At 40.4% G+C, this 17,647-nt stretch overlaps 1 protein-coding gene across 1 annotated transcript in view; it reads right to left on the bottom strand.

Moving 5' to 3' along the window:
- Positions 1–3,050: 3,050 nt before the first annotated feature.
- Positions 3,051–17,647, bottom strand: part of Gdap2 (ganglioside induced differentiation associated protein 2) — a 54,463-nt gene continuing 39,866 nt past the window's right edge. The window contains exons 11-14 of the mRNA XM_055628379.1: positions 16,969–17,108; positions 15,018–15,072; positions 8,394–8,537; positions 3,051–3,935 (exon numbers count right to left, since the gene is read on the bottom strand). Of these exons, the coding sequence (XP_055484354.1) occupies positions 3,888–3,935; positions 8,394–8,537; positions 15,018–15,072; positions 16,969–17,108 (387 nt within the window). The 3' untranslated portion in view covers positions 3,051–3,887. The remainder of the gene's footprint in view (positions 3,936–8,393; positions 8,538–15,017; positions 15,073–16,968; positions 17,109–17,647) is intronic.

Genomic DNA, 17,647 nt, shown 5'->3' with positions numbered 1-17,647 from the left:
CACACACACACACACACACACACACACACACACACACACACACACACCCCTCATTCCAATTCACATTAAAACCCTGAGTTCACGCTCTCCCCTAAACAAACAAACAAACAAACCCTAATCTCAAATGTGACAGTGGGGACTTTGGGAGGTTAAGACATGAGGGTAGGTGATAGTCTTCTCTTGGTTCTGGGTGCCATCTTTTCCAGGAACCAAAGAATATGGAGCTTTGATCTTGAGGCTTTCTAGACTTCTACACATAGCCTCCCGATTTAGAGTTAATACAACTACAAACCCAGAACTAACTAACATCTTCTTGATGTTGCTTATGATGACTATGAGAACACTAAGGCTGGCAGTATAGTTCAGTGGTGTAGTACTTGGCCAGCATGTACAAGGCTCTAAGGTCAATCTCTAGTACACAAGGTGAGAGAAAGTAGAGGGTGGGAGCGGGGTGGGGGGGTGGGGGGAGGGGAGAAGAACAAATTCTAACTGGAAATTCCCTTAAGTCTGATCATAGGGGTCTCTAAGTTTCCTTGTAGCACTTTTGGTCTGTAATAGCACAATGCAGGGGTTCCACAGCCACACTTTTTCTTTATCCAATACTTGAAATTCTAATTTCTATTTATATGTCAACTAATTAAAACTACACATACACACATAATTAAGAAAAGAGAATGACTATTAGCTTATGTTGAATACTACATTTTATGACTTTCCTGCTGTTACAAAGGAAAAAGAAAACAGTTAATTTCTCTCTAGTGATTTATTTTTGTGGTGCTGGGGTTAGAATCTAGGCTCTTGCATGTATTATGTGACAGTTCTACCATGGAGTTATAGCCCCAGTCCTACAGTTCCATTAGTCAGTAAAAACAATCAATTAAAAACTCAGGAAGACACAGGTAGATTTTTTTTTTTTTCTGCTAGAGTGATTATACTTACCCTTCTTTTGAAAGATACTTTATTTCTTTAAGGCTTTTAGAAATTTGATAAAACAAACAAAAACCTATGTCCATTTTCCTTTAAAATAAAATCCTGATTACTCCTAAAATACTATACATGGATTCCTCTGAAGAAGGAATAATAGAGACCAGAGACACAGTAAAGGAACCTTCAGCAATGAGCCACTTGCCCCTAACAATCTAGTGCACTCAGCCTTTCTCAGGAGGTCATTTTATGACAGAGAATCTTGGATATGTGTGAGTCAGGAAAACACAAGTATGTGCTGAAGCAAATGTATTTGCATTACAGACTATATCCTGTTTGTCTATATCAGTCAATAAACTTGTGTTTCCTAGGTGCTGTGTCTTTAGCAATTCAACTAAACTGACAAGGTTTAACTGGACTAAAGGCTTGGTGGTGCTCTGACTAAAGCCAGGTCTAGGGATCACCATGCAGTTACCCATTATTCTCTGATATGTTCTTGAAAGCCTCTGTGTTCTCTGGGTTACCCGAACTTTGGACAGGGATATTGCTTACTTATTTCAATACCAAGGCCACACTGTCTCCCCTCTGAGAAACAATATGTAAAGCTTTAGAAAATTATGAAAGCATGAACAGTTCCACACTAAATGTGTTTCATGGAGTGGCCCTTACCTTTCTTCAGTCGTCATTATATTATGAAACAGTTGCTATGGACAGTCTTTCGTCACCTTTATACTACAATTGTGTCAATTAGGCTGGAACATCAGCAAATGCAGACTCTTACTGCCATGGAAAAATGGAATATTCTTTCAGAAATAATGCCTACAAGAAATTACAAGTTGCACAGATGTAGGTGTGGTGTCGGATGTTTATGATCCTAGCATTCCAGAGGCTGAGACAGGTAGTCATAAGTCCGCGGCCAGCCTGGGCTATGTAGTGTGGCTCTGTCTGAAAAACACACAGACCTTGTTCATATAAATTTGCCTCTGTTCAAATAGCAAGGCAGCTTACAGTTTCTCTAGTGTAGAACGGCAACGCTCTGGACCAGATGTCGGTTCTCGGCAGCCAGGTCTAGCACTAGCGGGCAGGTGCGCTGTTCCAGCTGCTCTCACTGATCAGTGCCTTGGATCAGATGACCCGACAGCTGCCGTGCAGGAGGAAATGAAAATACCCGATATTCTATGATGAGAGGAAGTTTACATATGACACCTGACTGGTTCACAGATGACCTACACATACCAGGAAGTCCTTACCATGCAGGTAGACAGAACAAACATGTGGTTTTGATGTCCAAGAAGGAAACCTATCCCCCCAAATGTGAAGCACTCCTTGTCTATATAAAGCAATATAAAATGACTGAGAGGGATCCCTCTTGTAGATAATGAGAAATATACTTTTTTTCCTCCACTAAAGACTGTTTAGGCAAAGAGGAATTTACCCTTGGAAGCACTGATAGGGCTCCTCTTTTCATTACCTCATTCAATTCTTACTTTTTCTTCTCTGAACTGCAAATGTGCATGATACAGCGAAGGGAATGGAGGTGGGTGAGTGCGGGCACCAAAGGGACTATAAAGACGCCCACATGGAAACAATAATGCTTTGACCAAAATTCAAGAAGAAATCTTGAAAATGGGTAACAGATGTCTCTTGTTAAATGGCAGCATTGTAGGAGGGCCAGAAGAAAAATCTGTGTAAGGGAGGAAGTGGTCAGAGGGTGGGGGTGGGATTTTGTGACCCACCCCAAAATACCACTCAATCAGTGAAAAGGTGCCAAAAACCTTACAGAATTCCTTTACCTGTATTTATTCCAATTAACCCATTAAGAATGAAATGAAAACACTCTGTCCTACCCCCGCCTACCTCAAACTTCTGCATCCTGGAACAGCCACGTTCCTTCTAAATGCTATCTTTATGTTACCTCTGAGGTAGGGTTGTATTATTCTAATTTTCACTCGTAAACAAGCTAAGGCACACACACAGCATGAATGGCAAAGTTTTCTGAAATGTTTTCTGGTTCTTGACCTGTGCACAATCACCCACTCCCACCATGCTGATGTAGGCAACTCAAGAGATACTGAGCCAACACAATCATTTGTGACTCGTGGAGGACAGCAGTGTGGTCAAGAACGGAGTCTTCAGAAATGCTCTTTACTTGAGTGCTGGTAGCACATACATTCTTTTGACACGGAGACCAATCAAGGATTATAAGGAGACCAATCACATGATTATGGAAGAGTTGAAGGTACAGCCTTCTGTTCCCCATACTGCTGGGATCAGAACAGTGTCAATCTTAACAAAGTGGGTAATTCAAGAAGCACTTACAGCTCGGCCTTACTTGTGCCACCACACTGCAAGTCCTATGTTTTGCTGAATATTTTTATAGTTTTGGTCAGACACATTTTTATAGTCTTGGTCCCGGGCAATTCTCTATTATAATCAGGTTGCCTGTATAAAATGTAAATGGTTTAAAGCAGGATCTGAGGGAAACAATGCATATGTTCTCCATACACTGGGTCTATATATTTTGAGAAACACTTGAATAAACAATGGCAGCGTGCACTGTTTAAGAGATGCTATGAACAATGGTGACAGCCTGTGTAACGAAGAGTCCGAAGCGTGCACTGTAAGAGATGATGAGCAACACTGGTGGCTGCTGCACCAGCGTCCAGTGTCCTTCAGGAAACTGAAGACACTCAGAGGTTCATCCGCACTTTCTAGTCAAGCTCTAAAAATGAACATTTCCATTTAATACAAATATACAAATTTAAAATGTATGCAGTTCAGAATGGCCTACCAGTTCTAGATTGTTTATGTGCCAGAAAATATATAGTCAATAAAAAAATACCAGAGAGGTGGGGACAAAAAACTCTCTGGATCTGTACAGCAAAAATGAACATCACTCCAACAGGTGGCGAGTTATGGTGAAATGGAATCCTGTGACCAAGAAGCAGTGGGAAGACAGCACGTCACAAATCTGGTGATGGAGGATATGATGCAAAATAAGGCCCATTTTCCTGTGTAGAGAAAAAAGAGAACATTAAGTAACAAGACAAGTTAGCAAGGTGTGCAAAAGACAGGGGTTTGCAATAAATGGCACAGTGCATTCGAAACGTCCAGCACACACGTGTCGCCAGTGGAGACCTCAACCTCACTCCACTGGTGCGTGTCGGAGCTAGTGTGCAGTGGGGAGGAACCACAAGGATGACACTTGTGTGCTTCCTGCACACTCTAGGTGCTGGACATTTTACAGGCTCCTTGTTTTCGCAGTCCCTTTAAGTTCTCACATGATGCCAGGAAACAGGCAACCTTCTCATTCTACTGTCAAGACCGTGCAGATTATATACATCTAAAGTACCTCCCGGGTAACTAGCTGAGCCTGAATTTAAAGACAAGTATTTCCTGACACTGTACTCTTATGAGATGGTGTTACCTTCCCATTGCTGCATCTTAGTCATGGAACAATAAAAATGGTTTCTCAAGAATGTAGTAGTTGTCACCGTTTGGCAGCAGATATCTCCGTGACACAGATTTGTACCAGTTACAGTTCTCAGGATATTAGCTCCACGTCAAGACGGAGACTTGAACGCCAGAAGCTTAATGCCAAATGTAGAAGGCAACAAACTAGTGTCAGGAGAAATTCTTTGGCCCCCCTTTTTGGATAATCATGATAAAAACAAGGCAGTTAACTTTATGGTAGGAGGATTCTAGATTAGATTTATGAGATGTAAGACTGCAGCTTCATTTTTAGGAAAAGTATTTCTTTGGCAAAGAACTTGTTTTTCAGTAAACTACAAACAGAAAATGCTTACCATTAATGTAAGACAAGAGCCAGAAGTGAGAAGTGAGAAGGAGGAGGTAGTTAGCTCGATGGCCTTTACCTTACACTTAGAGAACATTGATTAGACCTGGAAAACTTCATGTTATTAGAGTAGAAATGAGCCAGCAGCACAGCTGCTCTTCTGAGCAAATGCTCTGAGCAGGAACCGACTCTGGTGTCACAGCCAGGAAATCAAAAGGACATCTAAGGAGACTTTCTAATAATAAACAAATCTGACCAGGTATTAGGGGAAGAAGAAAATAGAAACAAATCTCAGAATTGGCTACATTTCTGGAAACTTGGGGGGAAATACATATTTTTCATTTTAGCATATCTATCATGATCTGTAATCTATGCAGTTCTGCTTTATTATTATTATGTTTTTTCTTCTGAGACAGTGTTTCCTTGTAGCCCAGGCTGTCCTTAAATTTACAGTCATCTGCCTGCCTCTGCTCCCCTGAGTGCTGGGATTAAAGGCATGCACCACCACCTGGCTGCAGTTCTGTATTTTTTTTTTTTTTTAAGATTTATTTATTGTCTATATAATGTTCTGTCTGCATGAACACCTGCCGCCAGAAGAGGGCACTATAGATGGTTGTGAGCCACCATGTGGTTGCTGGGAATTGAACTCCAGACCTCTGGAAGAGCAGCCAGTGCTCTTAATCTCTGAGCCACCTCTCCAGCCCCCCTGTATTTTTAATATGCAGAAATTAAAGCCCTGAGAAACATGTCCCCAAAGAGAAATCCATTCTGAATGTCAGAGGAAATCCTTCACCTCTGTAAGAGTTTTCTTCTAGTCTCCTGTGCTATTTTCCAACATTCCTCATATGTGCATTGATTTTTGTGGTGAACTGAGAGGCACATGTCTGATAAGCGATGACATGAGACAGAGCTTCCTCCATTAATGTCACACTGTACAGGAGACTGCTGAGCCATCAACCAGCCTCTCTATTTATGGAAACAATGATAGTAATTTTAAGAGTCCTCACCAATCAAAATGGCATACTCCGATTTTATTTGTAAGAATGCTGACTTGCTCTTTTCTGGAAGTTGCCTCAGTATTATTTTTATCTAGATAAAAAATACCTTTCAACTACTTTTCAAAGGCCTCTTTTAGTCTTATAGAAAGCTACAGGCTTTCTAAATGACATAAATCTTAGAAATGATTTTTAAGTCCACTGAAAGTTGTTATCAACCATCAATCCTTTACCAAATAAAGAACCTACTATGTGCTATCAAGTGTAAGGTACGACTAAGCATAATAAAGTGTGTCAATTCTGTGCTCCCTTTTTTCAATCATGTTTTAAATTTCCTTACATATTAGTATCCAACAACCTCCTGGTATCTCAGGTCCACATCCCATAAACCACTGTGTCACAAATGAACATACTACCTGAACCTTTCCAAGTCCCTCAAGACTTTCTCTCACATCGCTTCTCTGACGTAATGGAAATAGCATCCATCAAAAACACTTGCTTTCTGCTTCATCTCCCACTGCTACTTATTCTCCAAATATTGCAGCTCTAAATATCTCCTATCTTTAAAGCCTAGCTTCCCCCAGCAGCCTGGCTTTTCTCTGGTGTCGGCTGAAGCTCACTCTTTCCTGTAGACTTGCCTGTCTCTTCATCCTGCTCTCTGCTCTGTCCACTGGTCTCTTTGCAGGGACTGTAACGGCAGCTCTTCCTTGCAGAACACTCCTCACTAACTAGTGTACATCAGCGCACACATGGACGGTGGCAGTATGCCATGATATGCCCTCTGCCTGTCCTTGGACACTGTCTCCTCATACTCTAAACCCTCACTTTTATGTCTGCCTTTTGTCCTCACAGACAGAGGGTATATTACCTCCATTCTGGAAGACTCCAGCATAGGTACAGAGAGTTGGACTAATAAGTCAGTTGCTAGTTTAGAAGTTATACTCCTTTTGATTGATCCTGTCATTGTGTCCATTTTGATTTTCAAAACAACAGAGAACTAAAAACACAAAGGCCAGACAAAAGGGAGCCTGAGTCTGGTGGGATAATCTTTCTGTATTTGCAGAAAAAAATTATACATTTAGACGGTAGCTTTGAAATATCATTCAAATTCTGAGTATCAAAATGTTCTGTTGGCCTTTTACATTTCCTGCTATTAATTCAAGCATGACAAGCGCAGTTCAAAGGCCAATGATAGGGTCAGTTTTTACTCAAACGATATTCAAATAAACACAAACTGATGTAGCTTTTCCCCATCCCACATACTGAATAATCTCTGTTCTATGATCCAGCTGCTCCAATTACAAACCCTTCTGTGCAGCAGCTGAATGTGAGATTTTATTAGCTAGTAGGTCACATTAGAGACTTTGCTCTCCACATAGGAGGAACAGAAGTCTTCACTGAAGTTGGGGAACCTTAGAGAATGTCCTGTGTGACTTTTACCTGACTGTAAACAATATGTTGCACAATAATTAGAGACGAATACTTCAAACTGAGTATTACTTTCCAGTATGTCCTCTGGCTCATGCCCAAAGACACGTAACCAGCGACAGTTAGACAAGGTGCTTGTTTAACTTTTGGCAAAGAGTCTCAATTCAATTTACAAAGTTATTATAAAAGTGATGCTGTGAGTGCACACCATAGAAAAGAACTTTAATGAAGTTCAAGAGAAGTTTTGTGATTAGTGCTTCAGTAATAGCTCTATGAATGTTTGGTAAAAACATTACCAAAGTCTTTAGACAATGATGTCTATGCTGCAAGTGAATATCAATCCGGCCTGGTGTAAGGTTAGAGCTAAAAAGCCTCCAGTCTTATAACCCACAACCCCTGATCAGACATGGCCCATGGTAGCTCAGTATCCAAGTGGGTTCCCCAGTAAGGGGGACAGGAACTGTTTCTGACATGAACTCATGAGCTTCCCCTCCCCCCTGAGGGAGGAGCAGCCTTGCTAGGCCACAGATAAGGACACTGCAACCATCCTGAAGATACCTGATAAGCTAGGGCCAGACAGAGGAGAGGAGGACACCCCCTCTCAGTGGACTCGGAGTGGGGCAGGGAGGAGATGAGGGAGGGAGGGGAGGAGAAGGAGGAAGGAGGGAGTGGGCTACAGCTGGGATACAAGTGAATGTATAAATATTTAAAAATAAAAAAATATTAATTAAAAAAAAGCCTCCAATCTTAAGAAGTCTTCGATATGACAGAAACTGTCCATACAACTAAGAGAAACAGCTCTAAATTCATGACTGGAAAACCTTTTGCTAAAATGCTGATCTGTAGAAAACATTCCTGGGACAAGGACTTTTCCTAAGTTTATTCTGTGAAAAAATGCTCATTCAAAGGTCATTCAAAGGTCACAGCTGCTGCAGTACAGCACACTTACACACTCATATGCTCATACCTGCTGCTCTGTAGTGTGTTCACACACTCAGGCTCACAGGTGCTGTTCTGTAGCATATGTGTGTCTCATGGCACTCAACATACAGGAGGATATCTACATATGAGACAAAAGTTGTGTGAGCAACCTTCTTAACATGTATGCAGCAGGTAACACACACACATGCTCCCACCTGCTTCTCTACTCTGTGGCACACCCTCACGCTCTTACCTGCTGCTCTGTGATGTACCCACAGCTCTGTGGCTCACCCACACACTACACAGGACAAAGGAGAACAGGTGCTTACCCTGGCATCATATTCGAGGACAAAAGGAGGAAAGTCTATCTGCTCTGGTGATATGGCAGAAAAGAGCTGCTGTAGGCTGTCTACATGGTGGATTTTGTCCTTCAATCCTGAGACAGAAAAGGTGGTGAAAAACCATGTTGAGACCTGATTGATAGGAGAGAAACATAATTTAAGCCAGTAGCCACTGGGAAGAGACACACCTTTGAAATTTTATGCTAGTTAAAACTGTAATTTCAAAATATTTGAAATTGTACTAAAACAAGATTTTTAAGTGCAGTTTGTAGTTCATTAGTGAGCAGAACAATAATTTCATACATTACAAGGAACACTAAATAAGAAAGAGCAGTGACATTGCTGGGTCTACAACAAAGAGGCTGTTTCACAGAGCATTTGTCTCAGTGTGTGTAGATACACTCCTCTGTGTACAGCATGCTGAGAAACAACAAATGTTTCTGACTGTTGACTGACACTCTGCGCAGGTTGACTGACGCTCTGCTGAGAAAGGGAAACTGGAGGTCACTGGGTACTTCACTCCAAGGGCAGGCCTCAAACCCTGGAGTAGTTGGCCAATGCAGAATGGACTCCACGGTTCTGTGCACTTCCTGTTTTGTTATTTTTTGTTTGATTGTTGTTTGTTCTAATTTTTTGATGTTGGAGAGGGGGAGGGAGGAAATGAGGGGAGACAGGAGCATAAGGTTGGGCAGATAAGGAAGATCTGGAAGGAGGTAGAGAAGGAGAAATAATATGATTAAAATATACTGTCTGCTTTAGGTGTACAGATTTTAGTATGTTTATCCTATCTTATAGGTCCAGTACTCACTTATAAGTGAGTATATACAGTGTGTGTCTTTCTACTTCTGAGATACCTCACTCAGGATGATCTTTTCTAGATCCCACCATTTGCCTGCAAATTTCATGATTTCTTTGTTTTTAACAAGAAAGAGGACACAGGGTAAGATGATCAATCCTCACTTAGAAAGACAAATGGGATGGACATTGGCAGTAGGAGAAAATAAGTAACAGGATAGGAGCCTACTATAGAGGGCCTCTGAAAGACAATACCTAGCAGTGTATCAAAGGAGATGCTGAGACTCATAACCAAACCTTTGGCAGAGTGCAGGGATATGAAAGAAGGGGGAGTTAGTATGACCTGGAAAGGACAGGAGCTCAACAAGGACCTAATATATCTGGGCACAGGGGTCTTTTATGAGACTGTATTTCTGACCAAGGACCATGTATGGATATAACCTAGAACCTCTGCTCGGATGTAGCCCATGGCAGCCCAGTATCCAAGTGGGTTCCCTAGTAAGGGGAACAGGGACTATTTCTGACATGAACTCAATGGCTGTCTCTTTGACCTCCCCCCCATGGGAGGGGCAGCCTTGCTAGGCCACAGAGGTGGACATTGCAGCCAGTCCTGAAGAAACCTGATAAGCTAGGGTCAGACGGAAGGAGAGGAGACCTCCCCTATCTGTGGACTTGGAAAGGGGCAGGGAAGAGATGAGGGAGGGTAGGATTGGGAGGGAATGAGGGAGCAGGATACATCTGGGATATAAAGTTAATAAACTGTAACATATTTAAAAAATTAAAATTAAAAAATATACTGTCTGAAAAAAAAAAGCCTTCTGCATTATCTGGTACAATAATTGATGTTTTGGTACAGTAGATTAATAGTCTTTAAAGTGTTTTTGTTTGTTTCCAATATTTTGGAACTAAGGTATTTTCACTTGACAAATGCCATACGGTCTTTGTTGAAGCCAATCAAAGTAGTGTCTGTGTGTCCACATATACAATAGATTTTTCTTTGGCCATAAAGAAGAATGAGATTATGTCATTTATAGGGAAAAAAAAGGATGGAACTGGACATTACAATATTAAGGAAAATAAGTCAGACTGAAAAGACAACATTATACATTTTCTCTCATATGTAGAATACATATATAAAAGGAAAAAATGACATGAAGGTAGAAGTTGACTATTTGGGAAGAAGAAGAGAGACAGTAATAATGGATGAGGAAGACTAAGAAAAAATAATGGGGACTAAATATGATCTAAATGCATTATATACATGATGAAGATGAAACTCACTGCTTTTTATTTTACAAATATACTTTGATTGTTTTTAAGGGCAGACAACCAGTGTATCTCACCTTTGTTTAAGTCACTTTACAAAGTATAACTGCAAGGATAAGTTCAGAAAAACACAGACACTTTCTGGTAGCTAGTGGCATTTTTTATATCAAGACATACAGCAGGTGATAGCTACAACTTCCGTACTATTTACCTATCTGAATTTTTATCAACAGGCTACGCAAGAGTCCAATGAGGTGGGTGTGAGGTTGTTGCTATCCCCACTTAAAACTTAAAAAATGGTAGCAGATGCACAGCGGACTGCAAAATATATTACAAAACCACTAAAAACTCTGGATAGATCACAGCCACTTTGGGTAGCAAGCATCACTTTGGATGCTTTCCATGCATGCATCCTTTTTATTCATTTCTCTTTGGTGTGCTCTTACATTCTTCAGTAGCTTTTTCAAACCTCTGACATCTCCCAAGCTCCTAATATGACATACTTCCTTCCCCAACATGACATAATTCCTTCAAACGTACATGTAAGATAAGATATGTAACAGACAACACTGGACTAAGTTATCACTATGTAAACCCTATTCTAATTTCCCAAATTGGTACTCTCATCTCTCACTTACTGCTCTAGGCTATCCCTCCTGTTGAGTCCTCTATTCTTCTCTTTAAATCTTACTTGCAAAGATCCAAGAGTTCATCCTACTTCCTAATATTTCAGTTACATTCATTTCTGCAATCTCTCGAGTGACAGTATAAAGTTGTGTCGGTATCTACAAAGCTGGGTTCTAAGCACCTATTAAAGGAACAATGAATATTAAGGCCTATTTATGATAGGCTCTATTTATGTCAGCTATATGACTGATGGCTGATACACAGCCTCAAACTTCCATATTACTACCTGGATTCTCTTTTCTCCCAGTTTTCAAGTTTATTGGGAGGGGTTGATAGGGAGTAGGGGAGACACCAGGCAAACTTAGAATCATGGAATTTATAAACAGTGAAGGACTTACATATTAAAATCAACTTGTTTTAACACATGCTATCACACACCCTTTCTTGGAACAAACTTCTACAAACTAGATTAGGAAAAATTTCCAGTTATGAAAACTCGTCAGAGAATAGCTGGTCAATGTATGAAGAGACGATGTGCAGGAATTAACCCCATGCTGGCTATGTAATGTGTACTAAGCACTTCGCTGGACCATCAGTCACACAGGTAACTGTGTGTTAACCTTCTGAAGGCTTAGATTCTAGAAAAGCAGCTAAATTACAAACAAACAGCTTAATAATAACTACCTTAAGGCCATCTTGCTTTGAATGCCCCCAAGGAAAAGGCTACTCTATGCAAGTAGTTTTGCCACATGGAAAAGACACAAATTTATGGAGCTAAGATGCTGTATAGGGAATTTCTAATACCACGGTTTCTTACCTCAAATCTTTTTACATGTCCTGTTTCAGCCTTGACATCTTTATCCTCAAATCTTTAACTGACTGTTGTCCTATCTGAAGATTAACTTGGGCAATTCTATCCAAAGTTACAAAAGGACATTCCTTCTAAGTGTTCCAACTGCACCTTGTTCCTTTATGCCACTGCATAGCGATGAACATTCTGGATTGTGTCAGCTGATGCTCTAGTCTGAAAGCTCTGTGATGAGGAAGCATGTCGCTTTCACAGTCTGATGCCCAGCGTCTCTCTAAGAAGGAACTTAGTGTGCTCTATTAGGTAACAAAAGGAGCCTGTGGCTCACTTTAACGCCACTCGGGGAGAGTACAGCACTCCTACATAAACCACACTTCTCTTTGGGCCTCAGTCTCTGCACCTATAAAACGAAGTTACATGTGATTTTTAAGGTCTCTGTTGTTATCCAGTTGTTTGATGAGACTCTGAAGTAAGCTCTACTGTACTGACATGGTGGGGTGTTCGTGGAAAATGGAGAGCAGGCAGTACCAGGGAAGCACAGGCAGACCTTGAGCATACTGTCTACAGGAGAGAAGCACAAACCTGCCAGTCTCTCTCATCAAGTCTTCCTTTTATATTCCACAGGTGTCAGCAGGAGAAAATTATTCAAAGCGCACAGAAGTGGAAACTCAGTTTTAAAAAAACTCCCTGTTTGTGAAGACCCCAAGAACACCAATTTTTCTCCCCCACTTCCCATTTTAGTTTTATATGGCTTAGCTTTAAATTTTCAATTGTTTATAGCATAAGCAAAAAAAAAAAAAAAAAAAAAACAACACATTAAGGTTTGTTTTTATTACTTAGTATTTACTACAATAAAAAACCTGAAGAAAATTGACGGTTTTTGGAAAGGATAATTCAGGTGTTTCTGAATGCTAGAATTTTTTTCACCTAATTATTAAAAAATGCAAAGCCAAGAATACAAGATCATAGATCATAAGCCAAGAAAATACAGTTCACATGTTACACCCAAACAATCTCCTGGGGCTTACGGTCCACCAGCCTTCATTCTACCAGAAGATATCCCTGAGGAGAAAGTAGTTAACAATTAATTTAACACCATGTTGGGGAAAATGGTTTAGAAGTTATGTGAACAGTACAGAAGTCAGACACTGATGGTTTTATAATTTCTTAATTTTATCTGATATTTAGAAACATTCAATTATAGTTTTGATTTACTAAAATTTACATGGAATCATGGCAAAGCAGTACAACGGTGTCTGGTCTGCAGCCTGTGCAGCAGCCCCACATTTGAACTAACTCCTACGTGAAACAATTCCAAGATAACTGCAATGTTAGTTAACATTTGTAAGTATTTATGCTGAGAGTGGTTTAAGCATTTTAGACGTGCCAGCTCACTTCACCCTTCTGAGGTGGGCATTACTTTCATAGTATTAAAGGATAATACCACTTCCTTCAGTTGGCAAATGAGATTGGAAGAACAGAGATTGGAACCTAGGGCCCTGAAACCTTGCGTCTAAACTTTAGGCTTACCACTTCCTTGAACACAGAAGGAAGCACTGTATTTGTTTCAAAGGGGTAATAGACACAAGAATGAATAAAGTACAGAATGGAAGGTGAAGACAGAGGACTTGGCAATACCAAGGCTCAAAGACTTAGCAGAGAAAGACTGTGCAAAAAGGAAACAGAGAAGGGGCAGCTGCTAGCAGGAAGAAACCAGGCAAAGTTAGTGTCAATAAGCCAAGACAGTGTTCAACATGACGACAGAAAAATGTATTGTAGTAAATGACAGATTATTTGTGGTTTTGCTGTGAACAGCTTCAGATGGCATATCCAGATTAGAACCATACTGGAGTAATCGAAGATGAAAGTGAACACAGAACATGGGTTACACTAAAATTCTAGTTGTGACGGGGAGAAGCCATAACACATTTAAGAGGTGGAAATTTAACTGGGTGTGGTGTGACATGGATTTAAGAAAAAGGAAGGAAGGAAGAGAGGAGGAACTGAGTTGGTGCTTTAGATCTAGCCAACTGGGAGGAAGAAGCTGATTTCTTTAAAGAAGTTTAGAAAATTCTATAATACTGTCCACTTGCTGTAAGCGAGAATGACACTCTTTATAAACAAGCTCAAAGATAATGCAGGAAGAAACTACACACAGTAAATGCATAAAACAAACAATAACCCTATTGGTTATTTCTACTATGAAACTATCACACAGGTAGAGAAACAAACTGTCCTTGGTTAAGGAGGGAAGGCCACAACAGAGCAGGTGATAGGATGAGGAGGGAGAGGGGACAGAGTTCCTTAAGGATAAGGCAAAGCAATCTGTGGAGGAGGAACTAACAGGATGGGCCACTTTATCAGTAGCGGAGCTTGTGAGTGTGTGGGGGACTCCAAACCCCAGAGCTCTGCCATGTCTCCATTAAGGTTCTGCACAGTAAACAGAGCCCTTCTCTGTCTCAGTTCAAGGCAGCATGCTGAAAGAGTTAATGCCTATCAGTTGTAGATTAACTAGAGTGGCTGGAGAGGTGGGATGTGGGCTTGACCTCATGTAGGAAAATGGAAGCAAGAGTACGACATTTTTAGAGCATATAAGGACCAAGGGACTAGATTTCTTGAAGAAGAAAAGGTGAAGCAGCAGGAACTAAAGAAAAATTTTGAGAAAAATAGCTATATTCAAGCTCTCACAGGTTAACACAAGAAAGCAGGAAATTAAATGTATACTTAGAATGAAATCATCACAATGATCGAAAACTTCGAAATCTTAAGTGACACAATATGGGGGTATTTACTAGCTATAGGATTAGGCTAGAAGGTTTCAGACAGAAAGTAATTATTGAACTGAGATGTGCAAGACAAGTAAGGGTCAGCCACAAGCAGAGGGGAGAGGGTGGACTCTAGGCTAAGAGCTTGAGCAAAGCTCAATGAATGAAAAATACAAAAAGGCAAAAAGACTGGGAAGCTGTGGTTGGTGGGTTGTTCAGAAGGAAAGGGGAGTCAGCAAACACAAGGAACACAACCACAGTCAATGAGAACAGCAAACCAATCAGCAGCTACAGCATTCTGAACATGCAGGGTACTGCTGTCCAGGATTAGTAAAAACACTAATACCTTACCTTTGAACGGAATGTTGGATGAACGAAATAAACAGCCTTCAAATTCCTCTTGTATCTAATTAAAACAAAGTCACCATAAGTCACACTGAGAATTACTCATCAGTATAGACAATCAACATTTTAACTGAGTATATAAATATGTTCACACAGAGAAAAAGATCTTAAAAGCAGCAGGAGTAAATATAGTGAAGTTTGAGTAAAATGTCAAAATGATTTAGTGAACATTTCATTGTTTAAAGTGTCTATTTTAAAGGAAGCACTAACTACTGCCTCTGACTGTGACAGAGCTACCTCAAGGAAGGACAAAAATCAATTCATACTTCTAAAACAATTGTGCATTATTCTTATACTATGGTAGGGTCTCTGAGCTCAAATATAAAAAGTTAAGTCACCTTGAAATCACCAAAATTATAGCAAGAGTCAAAAACTAAAAGTTGTAGTCATGCTGCAAGTTACTGCATGACCCAGAAAGTCTATGAAGGGTTTGCACTTTGTACTTAATCCTCTCGAGGTTCTGAGAAGAGCATCAGTACGGCCTCTACGATAATACTCAGTGATCTGACGACCACGAGGCAATGCCTAGAACCCAACCTGGGCCTCAGCAAACTACCCCATCAGCTGTGTGAGGTATGTCTTGAGATTTTGTTTTCCAGTAGTTAAATAATCACCATTGCATCCTATGAGGTGAACTGTGAGGGACTTCCAAGAAATGGCAGAACTGTGCCAGCTGAGGGCTGTGCCAGCGAAGGGCTAGTTAGAAGCAGAAGTAGGTATACAGTGGAGTGCAGCTTCATTACAAAACACTTTAAAGCACACCCAATAGGTGTCTGTGAGATAATGAAAGCATTAGTATTGCTAATTAAGAGACTTAATAGAGGGTGGAGGACAATGGAAATTTATGGTAATTTACCTTCTTTGTTCCCTAACTAGATAATGGTTTTTCAACCTAACCAATAAAGATACTGTGATGCTACAAATAAAAGAGTTACTGGAAGGCAGAATGCTGTTTATTTAGGAAATGTATCACTGAGAAAAAACTTATAGCAAGGGAAACATAGTATAATGAAAATAATTTTCCATTACTAAGTCAGTAGTCTATTAAATCTAAAATTCTGTACATAAAATTGTGACACTGAGGGCATTAAAAGCCCAATCTTTCTTTATTCTCCCATTTTCCGGGTGTAGAAAACATTAGAAGATAGCAGGGACACTCCATAGGACTAATGCCCTTGATCCATAAAGCCTGTCACGCCCAGTTCTCTCCTCCCTTGTTAATTCCATATGGAATGTGCCTGTCCCTCATGCTAAAGTCAGCATGCCTCCAGACTCCTGAGTAAAGTCAGGGTGTCTCATCTTACATGGAAATCCACTAACACCACAGGAAGTTCTGTCTTCATGACTAATCAACCCCCAATCCCCCATGAACCCCATAAATGCCTGCTCTTTTCTATCAGTCGGCAGCCGGTATCCCCAAAACAGTGTTCGAAAGAGGAAACTCTTGCTCACTCTCTTGTTCTAATGAAAACCTTTACCTGTGAGTTTATGTTCAGTTTCTATTTTTATTTCTAATCACAGGGACAAGTTGCCTTGAACCTTTTACCAGTATCTCTCCCAATAGACTCATGGGCTACTGGATCAAATTAAACAATGTTTATAAGTATACTCTGGTTTGTATTAACACACCATAACAACTAAGGCTGTACTTTCATTATTTTATACACAAAGCCTGGGTAGACTCCAAACCTCCTTCAAGGTCAAAAGTGGCAAGATTACAAATGAGTTTAGTTTAATGCAAAAGGAGAGCCGCCTATATTTAAAATATCTAATGTATTTATGATAAAAATTATTGTCATATGAAACACCCTTTAAAAATATTTACAAATGTTTGCTATTGCTTAGTGTTAAAAATAAAGAAGCAATACCCCCTTAACAATTTCCGAAAATAACTAACTTGACATCAACAACATGGTAGAGTTTCTTCAGGAAGTCGGAGTCCAGGTGATTGTATTCGCTGGTCAGTGTGTGAAAATACACCAGTACATATTCCTTCACAGCAATGTGATCCATTACATGGATAAAATATAAGAGAGCCTAAGAGAGAAGAAAGAGCACTTTTTCACAGCAGTTCGCGTCACAGAGGCCAGGAGAGGGGGACCCTCCCCTAGGGTTAATCTAATCTATACCCTTAGTGTAGGGGCAGACTGGAAGATCGGGTTGGTGAGAATCCGTTTTCTTAGAGAACCCCTGTATTTAGGGACACTCTCAAAGGCTGTGCCAGCTCCTTCTCCGAGGGGTTTTAAGTGAAGGAAGAGGATAAATTAATCTCTGGCTTTTGAAATAACTCTTCAGAAAGAACGCTTGGATCAGCTACCAGGTTTCTCCCAGCTAGGATAACGATGTCGAAACATTTAGAAGTAAGATTTAATACTTCTTAAAATTTTAACAAAATCTCCTATTCTTAAAGTTTCTGTTTGCATTCCATCAAGATCTCTGCGTTCTGGTTCAGACACAGACTCAAGCCCCAGAGCACATGATGTATCCAGCCGCTCCTTCCACACTCCCATGGAAGCTCATTTACTTAGCACTCTTAATACTTATCTGAGTGAGGAAAGTGGAGGGCTTTGTGGGTG

Source organism: Psammomys obesus, unplaced genomic scaffold (assembly GCF_907164565.1).
Source record: "Psammomys obesus unplaced genomic scaffold, mPsaObe1.curated_primary_1811, whole genome shotgun sequence".
Classification (NCBI taxonomy): domain Eukaryota; kingdom Metazoa; phylum Chordata; class Mammalia; order Rodentia; family Muridae; genus Psammomys; species Psammomys obesus.
The sequence above is the reverse complement of the archived record's forward strand: the minus strand, read 5'-3'. Positions and strand labels throughout refer to the sequence as shown.